This window comes from Choristoneura fumiferana, chromosome 17 (genome assembly GCF_025370935.1).
Source record: "Choristoneura fumiferana chromosome 17, NRCan_CFum_1, whole genome shotgun sequence".
Lineage (NCBI taxonomy): Eukaryota > Metazoa > Arthropoda > Insecta > Lepidoptera > Tortricidae > Choristoneura > Choristoneura fumiferana.
Window position 1 is genome coordinate 3,092,822 of NC_133488.1, and position 14,032 is coordinate 3,106,853.

At 36.1% G+C, this 14,032-nt stretch overlaps 1 protein-coding gene across 5 annotated transcripts in view; it reads left to right on the forward strand.

Annotated features, from left to right (window-relative positions):
• Camta (Calmodulin-binding transcription activator) overlaps nucleotides 1-14,032 on the forward strand; it is a 176,028-nt gene that overhangs the window by 150,947 nt on the left and 11,049 nt on the right. For 3 of the 5 annotated variants that reach the window (XM_074100862.1, XM_074100863.1, XM_074100865.1), the window contains exons 14-22: nucleotides 17-154; nucleotides 683-777; nucleotides 1,442-1,534; nucleotides 3,189-3,256; nucleotides 3,834-3,976; nucleotides 4,724-4,893; nucleotides 5,064-5,200; nucleotides 6,605-6,711; nucleotides 7,275-7,349. In XM_074100862.1, the coding sequence (XP_073956963.1) occupies nucleotides 17-154; nucleotides 683-777; nucleotides 1,442-1,534; nucleotides 3,189-3,256; nucleotides 3,834-3,976; nucleotides 4,724-4,893; nucleotides 5,064-5,200; nucleotides 6,605-6,711; nucleotides 7,275-7,349 (1,026 nt within the window). The remainder of the gene's footprint in view (nucleotides 1-16; nucleotides 155-682; nucleotides 778-1,441; nucleotides 1,535-3,188; nucleotides 3,257-3,833; nucleotides 3,977-4,723; nucleotides 4,894-5,063; nucleotides 5,201-6,604; nucleotides 6,712-7,274; nucleotides 7,350-14,032) is intronic. The other 2 variants (XM_074100866.1, XM_074100867.1) reach the window with 1 other exon arrangement.

The window sequence follows — 14,032 nt, forward strand, 5'->3', positions numbered from 1 at the left end:
CGTTTCTATTTTCCAGTTTATCACAGAAAGGCAGAGCGGGAAGTCTGGAGAGCAATCTTGTGAAACGACCCTCCATTGACAGCGGCATCAACATGGCTGATGCTTTCAGATCAAGCTCGGCTATTGATAAGCCTGATAGCAAGTCAAATGCCAGGTAAGGGATGATACTCTGCTATTCATTCGCATTATGACTATAAGGCCAGGAAAGAACGAACTAACTTTCAGTATTACCAAATTGAATAAAATTAAAAGTAATGTCAACTATTAGTTCACCAGTTTTAAAATATATGGCACTTGAATACTTTACAAAGGCTAATTGCTACACTTTTTTGTTAATGACAAGTAAAGATAGACTATTTTTGTGACATACAATTAAAGGATTGCTGTTTAACAGTGGTTGATATGAGCCTTATTGTGCTGACAAGACTAAAAAAAAAAGAAGAAAATGAAATGATCTCGCTACCGATCGCAATGTTTGAAGGCATCATGCCAATGAGTAGCAATATTGCTTGGACAACATAACTTGCAGTAAATGTAAAATGAAACCGATATAACATTATGTAACCGAATTTTGAGAATTACTGATTTTGATACTGAATCAGTTAAAAATATAGCCGATAATTTATTTTTAGAAATTGCACAGAAACGACAAACAAAGAAAAGTATTTACAACGTGTTTCAGATGGGAGCGTAGCATGTCATTGCCACTGGACTCCGACAATTCCGAAGACAGTCTCCTGGATTCCAAGATCGGTCGCCGAATGGACTTGGCTCTTTGTAAGTGAACACCCACTGTTTAGGCCTCACTTCATAGTCGGTTTAGTTTTCATTTGCTGGTGATTATTTATTTACAACAAAACTTTTCGATTTCGAGTTTTGTTTGCTGCAATGCGTTCAGAGTTATGGTTTGAGCGGTTGGACGTTTTCGGTCGATTAGCAAGTAGGATCCTTCTCATCGTGACTCTTATTTATGATTAATTTGAAGAACAATCTCGTTATTGTTGTAATGAACTTTTAATAAAAATAAACAAATAACGACTAAGTTACATTTCTTAGTTTCAAAATAAGTATATTTGGTCAATTTTACGCTAAATAAATACATTTTTCAAGTCTGTTATAGTAACAAATAAGGTTAAAGAAAAAAATATGGCTGTTAAACACAATGCGAAAAAAGAAAGCAATATCATACATAATCTTGAAAGCAAATCAACAAAAAACCTTCAAAATGCTATGTTTGCGCTTATAAAAATTCCACTGGACTGTACCAATGGGAATGATTTTTTGATAACAGTAACAAAAACTGACGGAAAAGTTTAGACCTACTTATCAAAAATCGAACCAGAATAACTAAACGGATTCTAACGATGAAACCAGAATTAGAAATATGACTTAGGGTTGTCAATGAGAAGGATCCTACCCTTACCACCGCCCGGTTGTCCAGGCGAGACCGCTACCCAACGGGCCGCGAGTCCGCTCATAGACGTCGAGGCACTCTCCGACGCGTCGTCAGCGTCGCCACCACCACCCACCGCAGGTCAGTTCGCTGAGAAACGGTATAGACGTGTCGTTGATTGGCCAAAAGAGAAATATACTGGACAGGATTGGCTGCATGAAAAACGCGTAGGCGGAGTCCGGATGAAAATGCTACACTCAATGTTGACAAAAAAGATAAACTTGTTGTTATGTTGAACTTGGTCGCATAAAATAGTTTGACCTGACAACCAAAGCAGACGCAAAAGATCATCCATTTTAATGATTGTGGAGTAAAGGTTTTTAAACAGTTCCAAGACTATATATAAAACATTCTCTCGGATCAAATCATTCGGCAAGTAATCTTAATCAAAAACCATTTGAATTGAAATTGGTTTCCTTGATTGGGGATCAAAATAAAGCACCGTGAAACGGAATTGATCGAATTATAATTTTCAATTTAAAACAGGACTGTTCTATACCATTTCAAGTAGCAGCACCCTCCGCTCGTCCTTTCGATGTTGTGAACTGTACGTAGTGTGCATCGCCACTTTGGCAGCTCGATCTTCTTCTAACCAATGTTATCTCTTTATCTCTGCCCCTCTGTCTATCGCCAGTCAAGTCCTCAAGGTCACTTACGTTGTACGTTGGTAGTTTTTGTAGTTTCTTCTGTATTTTTGTATCCAATATTGAGCGGAGCTCCCCTGTGTTGGTGTTCGTAGTAAACTATTCAAGCTAAACCGACTTTAATATCACCATTTTGGTAAACTGTTGCTGTAATAAAAATAAAGTTCGGTTTATCTTGCTTGATGTTGTGAATGGATGTCGCTTTCAATGGATCGTATCGGTCAACCACAATCCACTGTACTTTTTTGACACATTCAAATCGATTGGCAATTCCCCGTAAGTCTCCAACATCTACAGTAAATTTGATGTCAACGTTGCTAAAAATATACACACATGCTACAAGGAGAAGAATAACGTACATTTTACACTGCATGGTGGCTCTATTGCTTGCATGCGTCAATATCAGATATACATGCTTTTTATGTGTAGTATCACGAAAATTTTATCTTCATCATTCCTAGGTGCAGGTGAGTTTCTGTTTTCAAGCACAGTCAATTCACATTTCACTATTTCACGATTGGACTTATCTAGCACCGATATTCACATGATCATGTTTATTTTCTAAATTTAAGCCGATCTGATATTACGAAATACACAAGCACTCTTACCAAGGAAATTCACAAACTGAATTCATAGCGAATTAGTAAGATTAAAGTTAACAAGTATCTTTTTCACAAACATGTTTATTTTGATGATGACGATGACTTTTCATTTTATACAGCTAGTGAAAAGGTACTTGGCAGTTCAAAAAACATGTCGTTAATGCTCTAGCACTTACCTCCAGGCGATAGGCATATGTTCGATAAAATATTGAGTATATTTTGATCGACTTTCGCTTGGTGGTTAAATATTGATGTACGTAATCGATGTGTAGATAATAAAGACCTTCATGATCATGACCAGCTGTCAAATTGTCTTCTTTCAGAGCTTATAATTATTGTGTAATCTGTTATAAATTTTCTAAATATCACTGTATTCAAATTAGTTGTAAATTCAAAAGGATATGGAAGTCAATATCTGATTGGATGCATATTGACAGTTGGTATGTTTGTAAGTGTCCTGTGAGATACCACTTAACAACAAACTTTCAGGGGAGCAGGATGACCGAGTGTTCACTTTGGCTGAGCAGATCATAGCGGCCATGCCAGAGAGGATAAAGGTTTGTTTTACCCAAAACTATAACATAAAACAGTATCTGAAGTAAACACTTTATCTGTATTTTGCACCATCAAACTAGCTCTGCTACACGTGGCGCCAGAAATGGATGATTTTGTACATTATCTGTAAAATGCATGGACGTATCGACCTATGACAGTGCCGAAAACGAGGGACAGTGAAAGTGTCTGCGACGTTGGGGAACGACTTAATCAAGCTTAAATTTATGAAAATTTTGAACTTTAAAAAATAATAATATCACGTATTATCGTCGTTTAGTCGAGATTTTATTTCTGAATATTGTAGACTAATTCGGTTAGATAACTTTCACTAAAATTTAAGTAGATTTTTTTTGAACAAGAGCGAAAGTAATGATAACCAATAGTAATATACATACATATAAGAACCCATACATTTACTTAAATCAATCATTTCTCCATGTATTTCTTCGTGGAGATGCAGATAAATTATTTCGTTTTATTTCTAGGAGAACCTCCGTAAAGTAACGCCAGAATTAAAACAGTTTTACCTATTTTAAAAACGTATACTCTAAATTGTGTTTAATTATGCTTTTCACGTAGAACGAGAGCTCATCCCTCCTCTCCGGATGTGGTCTCGACAACAGCGGCGGCAATGGTGAGGACACCCTCATGGTGCCATTACTCGATGACACCACCACCTTCAGCAGTGACTTCAGCTTCGAATTCTGCGATAATACTTACAGGTTCGCTTAAAATTAGTTTTACATGATCTTATTGTGACGATCGGATAGCCTGAACGGAAAACCTGTCTATGAAACAATGAGGTCCTGATTTTGATCCGGACGGGGCAGATTTAATAAATGAATAAGAATGTTTGTTCTCAGGTCTATAATATGTTTTTCCGTTGCCAATTATCCATTCATTCGCGTAGTTCGAGAGTTTAGTTAGTTAGGTATTTCGAATCACCAATAATTAACATACATTTTATGAACCAGGGTGATTCGAGCGTTCCGACTGCTCAGTTAAACGTCATTATCCCCCCACGTTTATTAGCACAACGGAAACACAGTCACAAGAATTTTAGTCACGCTGCTAAATTCAGTCTTTGGGATTTTGCATCCGTAATTCCTAACATCCCGGTCCTGTGGAAATATTGAAATTAAAAGTAGCCTATGGCTTATTTCCAACATCTGGATACATTAACAAATGTCTTCCATATCTAACAAGCCGTTTTATCCTAAAATTTAAACACACAAATTTTTGTTTTAGTAATGTTAGCAGGTTGGTGTGTTTGTTTTGAAGGTACCATTCAAGTAAAAACTATCCTAAAAATAACCTAACTACCCATATACTCGTACCGATGTCTTGTCTTGGGGAAGAGTGCCTATAAGGCTGGCTGCATTTCCGCGCTGCATTGTGATGCCAATATGTTGGGCGAGAAATGCCTCAGCATGGTCATGGGTAGGATGAACAACTTTAATTATTTCCAGGACATACTGTGGAGGATCCACTCCATGTTCATCAGGTTCCGTCTCCCCGGGTTCAGCGTTGTCGCCGCCACCGCCTTCCCCCCGCGCGCCCTCCCTCCCTTCCGCCCCCTCGGCGACCCTGCAAGAGTTCCTTAACGCCACCACGCATTTCTCTAGTCTTACTTTGAATGGTAAGTCACAAAAGCTACTTTTTTTTTCAAATTTTACTGAGACAAGCATACGGAAAATAACGAAATACAAACGAAGTAATGTTTTTTTGAGAAACTTACAAAACTAACATGGATTTGAAGTAAAAATACAGTCACACAATAGGCAGAATACGAAACTTTTCTGCTCATAGATCGAGAGCAACGCGAGCTGTATTCAGCCGCCATCACAATCCAGAAAGCGTACCGGCAGTACCGAGGGAGACAGCTACAGCGTCGTGCCGCCGCCGCTGCTATCACCATACAAAACTGCTACAGGCGGTACAAACAGGTAATTTTGATTGACGTCTAATTGTTCTGATAAGAATAATCAAAATTAAATGAAAGTCAAATTTGACCAAAAGAACCAAAAGCAAAATCTACCGAAGCGACTAGTAGCGAGCGCCCGCGCAGTCTGTTCAGAGATCCTTAGGGTCTCCCCACATGTATCGACGCGGAATCGACAAAGCCAAAGCCGATAGAAAAAGCTTTTCATCTCTCATACTTTGAAAGTGAGGCAAATCATATCTAACAACAGGAAAGAAAAACTATACATTCTTCCCAAGGGTAGATATAAATTAAAAAATAAAAAGGCATTGGATGTCAATGGAACACTGTATTCAGCCTCTACGGATACATGGTATAATTATTGAGTTTTTTTTTCTTTATTAGTCATATTACAAATTTTATAATGCTAAGTCGTCAAATATCATTAAATTATTTTCATTAGTTTCTTATATGCATACATATAAAACAAAAAAAGTTAAAAAATTGTTAAGAAAAAAAAATCGATAGGTAAATAACAATGGTATATGTCCACACAGCCTACCTTTGTACAGCTTAAATCCTTGGTTCAATTTGATAATGATAACTTACTAATTTTAGAAATATATTTACTAAAATTCATATTTTATCTACTTTTTGTCTCTAATCATTATTTTGAACATTTTAAATTTTGTTAAATTAATTATTGCTTAACAATAAATTCATTAAAGTCAAATGTTTTTTTAAATGACCACATTAACCTTCGATCCATACTTAAAAAAAATGTGACATTCTCTTTTATGATTTGTAATTTTTTTTCTATTCATTTTAGTTTTTTTAATTCGATAATTTTTTTTTCATTTTACATATGTACATTTTTTTACTTTCCTTGTAGTCGAAATGAAAAGCTGAGTGTTTAACTCGGGAAAAACACCAATATCACACTCGAAATATTGGCACCCTCGCTATGGTCGGGTGCCAACTTATCTTGTATGATATTGGGTCTTTTCCTCCCTTGTTGAACAATCTGCTATTTCGTCCACGCAATAAGAGCTAAAAAGGGATGGTTAAAAAGTCTTATTGCGTAGACATAAAGGTTTTTTCTATCGGCTTTTGCCGATTCTGCGTCGATAGATGTGTATTCTTGTAGAAATTTAGTTAAAAAAAACGCCATCCATCGAATCCTAAATGTAACTAATACAAGACTAACAAAAAAAAAAACTTGGAGAATAAGCTATGTAACGTTCGATTTTGAGAAGCTAGAAGAAAGTTAATTAAATCAAGTCATATCATAACATCTGTGCTATGAACTTAGTAATTTTCTGCCATTACTGATTTCTCGCAGTTAGTGACCGAAAGTTTAATCATTTTCTTTTCCGCTTTTATATTTCAGTTAACTCAGGTTCCGTCATGATTTTGTTTGTTCCCCCAGTTCGCATACCTGAAGCAGATGCACTGCGCCGCCACAGTGATCCAACGCGGGTACCGCTCCCACCGTGAGCGTCGGCTGGCCGTGCATCAGTCCAATGCTACCATCAAGTAGGTTTGCTTCACCCATGGTTTTATTACCTTCATCATCAGCCGCAAGACGTCTACTGGTACAAAGGCCTACACCTTAGAATGCAAATCTCGCGATGTCATCAGATCACCTTGTGGGAAGCCTGCTTACGCTTCGTCTTCCGGTTTGTGGTCGCCACTCGAGGACTTTTCACCCCCAATAGTTAGCTGTTCTTCTACTGCATATATTATAGCTGTCACTGCTGCTACTAGCTTCACTTGTAACTATACATACCTACTTGGACTTCTTTTTCAACTTCATATTATTTATGCTAGGTATTGCCATGAAACTTGGTAATCATGCGTAGCTCTGATGACAGTATAATAATATGGTATCATCAAGTTGATCTGATGATGGAGCCGGTAGCTAGTTCTAGAACTCCAAAACAAAACAAAGTTACCTTAACCTAGCCGTGTTTGGGCTTATTAAAATAGTCTTCGGGTGGGTGTGTATTAGGGATTAATTTTAATAAATTTGATTAGGGATTAATTTTATTAACTGTTAAAAATAGAACATTCGATTTTACATTGGGTTTCTCTTCCAGGAGGACTTATTCTCAGAGGCGACAAAATCAAGCAGCTAGGAAGATTCAACAGTTCATGAGGCAGTCTAAAATCAAGTAAGTAAACTCAATAAATATGTCGGTTTTAATAATCGAAAATCGGCAATCGAAAGCAGTGTTTTTTCTCAAACAGCCAAGGAAAAAATATGTAATGACAGCAAAAAATGATAACCATGATGAAATACCAATCGTTAAGACAAAAAAAAATCCTGTACTATCTATTTCTTTTTCTGCGTCATTAAGGAATATCAAAGGTTTCCGGATACCTTGTGTTTATTAGACTCGTACCCGTGTATTAAATATATTTGTTTGACATTTTAGCTTGACCCAGCTCTCCAGAAAGTCATAAGATAAGATAAAGTTTATTGCAGAAAATGGGTACATACAAGATGGTACATAATACATGTTATTCACTGTGCGCCAAATTCGGCTTGAGTAAGCATGCAAACAATAAAAACCACTTGATTTTGTTCAGCTGTGAAACTTATGAAGCAAAATAAAGCGATCACTTAATCTAAAAGTTAAAACTAAGTTTACTCGTTTTTGGGCTTCATGTTCAAAAAATCTTTTATAGAATAAACACACAGTTCCCAGAGCCAAGCATATAGTTTTTTCTTAAATATTTTAATGGGGAGTTCCTTTATGTCTTTGGGAAGTTTGTTGTATAGCTTTATACACATAAAGTAGGGGCTGCGAGTTGTGTGTTTAAGTCGAGCTTTCGGTAGAAACAGTAAGACCCTCTGTCTCAACATGCGATATAAGAACCATTTAGGAAAATAAATTTGTCTATGTACATAATTGTAAGAATATGTTTTGTTAAACGATTTCAACTAAATAAGTAGATACTTTTTTAAAAAAGTCAGACTCGTTTCGTGATTAGAAGCCATTCTTAGGAAGCCATAATTGATTAAAGTGTTTGATTATAACCATCATATTCAATGTCTTTTTCGACTGCCATTGGATACAGTTTTGACAGATAAAAATGTTAGTTGCGATTGCAAAACATGCATCAGTCAACGGACGAAGAGGCGTATTTCGGGACTTGGAAGCTTTGCCGCCCCATTAAGTGACGATATATATTAGATTGATAACCAAGGGTGGAAAGTGAGCTTCGTCCGAGCGCCAGAAATATATCTGAGGTGAAATGGGTAATTTCACCCGAGTTAGACACTACTTTTCATTTCGAGTGTGAGGAAAGTAAAATAGTACAAAAAATGAGAATAATATTAAATTGAATTTCAGTATTCAGTAAATTAAATTTACTTATATCCAACCTCCAACGGTACCTTTTCGACCTGACCACTTGCCATTGACAACTTTCCGAACAGGAGATATGAAAAAGTATTTTATTTCAGAAAAAATCCTGCAATACCTATTGTAGGCTTTTCCTGGCCGCCCCTCGCAGTTTGCCGCCCCGGGCCATGGCTCCCTTGGCCCAAGGATAAATACGCCTCTTAACCCACTTCCAAAAATGCAACAAGGTCGTCAACGTAGATAAAAAAAATGTGACACCGCGAAATTGCAAAAAATATGTATACCAGATTAATTCAAATTCAGATCATCATTTCAGACGAAGGTTGTAACAATCTAAACTTCTATGTTGTCTATATCAAGGTGAAGTAATAAATAAAGGAAGGAAGCCGTGGTGGCCTAGTGGTTTGACCTATCGCCTCTCAAACAGAGGGTCGTGGGTACAAACCCCGGCTTGCACCTCTGAGTTTTTCCAAATTCATGTGCGGAATTACATTTGAAATTTACCACGAGCTTTGCGGTGAAGGAAAACATCGTGAGGAAACCTGCACAAACCTGCGAAACAATTCAATGGTGCGTGTGAAGTTCCCAATCCGCACTGGGCCCGCGTGGGAACTATAGCCCAAGCCCTCTTGTTCTGAGAGGAGGCCTGTGCCCAGCAGTGGGACGTATATAGGCTGAGATGATGAATAAATAAAGAAGTAAAATATGTGTGTTTGTTTGTTTCTATGGTGGTGTAGCGGGGTAGTGTTTGACTTGTAAACTGGAGTTGCAATACAATAAAATACAATGACTCTTTATTGCACACCAACACATGGTAAGCAGTACAGAAAACACAGGTATATACATAGAGATTTACTAAGGTAAGCAATAGGTGGCCTAGACTTTTATTCAGTTCACATTTTACTTTTTTTAAGTATTATTCAAATACGTATCTTCTAAAAAAAATGATTTAACATAAACAACTCTAAGCAAAGCTCGGTCACCCAGGTGCTGCTCCTCTAATCCACTCGAAAGTTGGCCGGTAAAGATCCCTCAAAATAATAAATTAGCCTTTGTATATGTAACATAGTAAAAAAAATATGTCACAATCTACCGATGATTTATTTTATTTTAAAATTTATGACGGTGGAAGCATTGTACACTTCCACTGAACGTAGATATAGTTTAGATATAGTTAGTGTTTATTATTGTAACTAAGGGACCCCATACATCCCTGTATTTTTATTATTATTATATTTTTGTATTTTATTTGTAATTATATTATTATGAAAAAATGACTTTCTGCCAAGTTTCTTGCGGCGCATTCTTCTTGGCAATGATGGTCTTTCCGAAAGCGCTGGTAGTTTAAAGAATGACGTGTAAAAGTGCTCATTGCGGCCTATTTACTGAATAAATCATTTGAATTTGAATTTGATTCTCTAAATAGAATCGTACCTATCAGATATTTGTGCACGGTTTTTGTGTCAAATATTGGTGCTTGTGATTATGATTATGCAGGGTACTTAAATTCATACTTTAATACTCGTAGATCAATATAAATGCTTAAATATAAATAAATAACATCTATGGACAGTGTGTTACCGGCAGCCATGCTTTTTTTAATGGAGGTTAAAGTAACGTATTTCTGACGTAACGTATGACATTAATTTAATTGATGAACTGAAATTCAGACTTTGTTAACTTTCTAACAAAATTATAATTTCCAGCAGAAAATTAACGTCTGATTTTAGTTTATTAATTAAATTAATGTCATGGTTAACTTACAGAACTCCGTTACTTTAACCACCCTTTAAAAAGCCTGGCTGCCAGTAACACACTGTGTAACTCTAGCACAAACTTTCGTATACCGCAAGCGGAAAAGTATATGTTGTATGTAGGTATCTTAACGTTTGCCAAGAGACTAGATTTCTATTTCATAAACAGTCCGTCAATTCGATTCCAAAAATAATCGTCCCCCAATTGAGCCTAATATTTCACAATAACTCCAGCAAAAGTATTTATTCGGAATCCCTTTAGGAGTAATAAAGGGTTCCAATATCAACTTCATTATGGCGTTTGAAAAGGGCGAAAGCCTTTATGAATCGCTCTGGGGTATTATGTTACAGTAGGCTCCATTGGACAATGCTCGCATGTTGGGGGTCCGCACTGTAATAAAATGATGTTCTAGCTTGATCTTTTGTTCGCTGATTTCGTTTATTAGATAGGCTTTGCTGCAGTATTATGATGTTGATTTTTATTGCACACCAGAGTACTGTCTACAGGGTGTATGTTCGTGGGGCTTTTTTGTTTAAACTTTGTCTAAACTTGCATAACTGAACTACTTTTGTTTTAAAAATATGAGCACGGTTAATCTAATTTTTTCACACAAATTAAATGTAATTTTCAATGTATGCAATACAATACTAAAATGACGGTAATTGATAAATGTTTCTCTTAGAGATGTCAAATAAATGTGAAAAAATATTTAAAAGCCCCCGTACAAAGATACAGCGATAACGCCGCTATGTCCGATACACTGATTTAACGATTAAACTTTAAGGATCAATAAATGATCTAGCTCTCTAAAGTAGTAAGTTTTTGTGAGTAGAGTCGAACTTTGAATTGAACGCCCTATTGTCAGAGACAAGGGTGTCTCTCACTCAGATGTAAGGGTATAAACCCAGCGTTGATAAATAGAGGTATTATGGAAACGTCTTGGGATAGCGACTGTCGCGAAATTGTCGCAAACTGTACGACGGGCGTCACTTATCCTCGCGCGTAGTGAGTTTCGTCGTACGAGGTTGGCTTGTTGTCAAGCGTAGGGCCGGGCGGGAGTGGACCAGATTGCCATTAGATTCTGGACGCGCTTTGCGCTTGCGTAAATAATCACATACAATAAAAATACCAAATGATATTAAACAAAAGTTATTTAAGGATTGACAGATAAAGGGAACAAACACGACGGACGACGATGACGGACAAAGTGATCATATAAGAGTTCTGTTTTTGCCGACTGAGATACGGGGCCCTAATAAGGGGAAAAACCTTCCTACTTGACAACATACGGAACCGTTGTGTGAGAACATACTCAGTTCCGCAGAACCCTTTTAAACTCCAGTATTATTTCTTCCAAGATGTCCACTGCCTTTGTAAGAAATTCCTTTATGCCACAGGCTCTCTTATCGATAGACATTGTCAATCATTTTAATAATGGCCCATCGTTTGCAGAAACCTTTTCTGTTTTATTCATGGTCATTTTGAGCACATTTCAACAAAACTCCATTCATGTAACTGGACGACGGTTTCATTTTTCCGGTCCGATTTAATGTTTTATTTATCTTTCAGGAACTGCGAAGTATTTTAGACTAGTCTTTACACGCGCCTTTGCTTTCGTAAACTATTAAATCTGATAGTTGAATTAAAAAATCGGGAGTTCATTTAACTCCCATGGGAATTTGAGAATCGCATTGATTTTCAGTGTAATACGAGTATGTTGCTCCGTGTGAGCTTTTTGGCTTCAATAGCAGGCGTGTACACAGTTTCTGGTTTATTCTACGTTCCAAAGACAAACCATTAATCCGTTTCAAGCGATTGTGTTTCTAAAAAACTATACCAAAATAAACTTTATCTACATGCATATCATAACTTCCCTATTATACCTATGTTCAGAAACGACTATCAAATGGCCTTTATTAAGAAACCTGGTATCTGCGGGTGCATATTAATGTTCACATTAAAGTACAGTGCATCATAATGTTTACATTAAAGTATCGGTAATACTTTTTTTAACAATGCATATCTGTACATATTGTAGATAACTTATGACATGCATGTAGATAATAATTATTATTATAAACAAAACTTTAGTTTTTTATTATCTGTTTTATTTAAGCTTTGGTAGGTACTTCAAACTAGTTATCAGTAACACTAACTTAAAAATACAGGCCATATCGACACCTCCTACGTATACTGGTACAAGTGCATAATCATAAATTTACAGGAGAGCTGTTCAAAGGTTCCAAAACCTGTAACTTTCTCATTTGATGATATAACTTTTCAAAATTTTGCATTGGTTCCAAAGAAAATATTTGCTTTCTACCTGTATTCATGGAATTTTGAAATTTCCTATAGTTTTTGAAAAAATTGCAGATACACTACTATACGCGTATTTTACATCTTGTAGTTGTGCGGTATACTGAGCTAATTACCACTTGCTCCAGTATACGGCGTAATGCGTAGATTACTGATCTAACGATATTTTTATATTGTATATGAATTTTTAGATGAAATACTTATATGGCTTGCAATGAACAATAAAACAGATGCTCTTTTACCTTCATCTATTGATTTATAAACGTTTTTATCACTTGCATCAATATACGCTAACATTAGCATGCCACTTGTACCAATATACCGCTAGTAATGCTTTAAACGTGCTATACAAAATACAGAAATATACCTTTATAAAAAACCTCACTTGAAATATAAATGGTTTTATTAAGAAAAGTAATTGTATTAAGTGCTTTAAATTAATGGAAGCACATTCAATGGATTCGTATTCCTGTTCAAATGTGTACTCGTATTTTATTGTGAAAGATTCCTCATGTGATACATATATCGCATCGCACCCATTTGTATCCACATAACGGATTAGCTTTTTGTGCCTCTTCAGGGTTCCGTACCCAAAGGGTATAAACGGAAACCCTACTTCTATATACTACTTCGCTGTCCGTCCGTCTGTCACCAGGCTGTATCTCATGAACCATGATAGTTAGACAGTTGAAATTTTCACAGATTATGTATAACTGTAGTCGATATAATATATATATAACAAAAAATAGAACAGAATAAATATTTAAGGGGCCCCCATACAACAAATGTATTTTTTTGCCATTTTTTTGCTAATCCTAATGAAGTTGTATAGATGGTATGGAACCCTTCGTGCGCGAGTCTGATTAGCACACACTTTGCTTAAGCCAAGTTTTGACATGAAATATTGAGTTAAAGTCAAAATATCTTTATTCAATTTAGATTGTAACAAGCACTTATGAATGTCAAAAAAATCTACCACCGGTTCGAAAAAACCTCTGTTGAGAAGAGTCTGGCAATAAACCTAGGTATATTTTGTAAACAGATTTACAATCATATTTTAGTGATATCTATACATCACAAGTATTTAGCACAACTACATATTTAAAACAGTTCTCAATTCGCTATTTGGAGTAAGCACTCGCCAATGCGGATCGGAATTATTTCCAAATTTCCCTATCCATGATATAATCATTAATTTTAATAATACGCCTTATATATTAATGTCTTCTTGACAATAGATTTAAATTTTGTGTCTGTTTCTGAGTCTTGGGAAACTTCTATAACTTCATACGGTTTACCCGTTTTCGCCATATACATAGCCAGGTACCATTTCTTAGGTGTGTATAAAAAAATGTGTATAGGGGGTTATTAAAAACCTGTACTATACTTTAAACCACATTAGGGCTACTAATTAC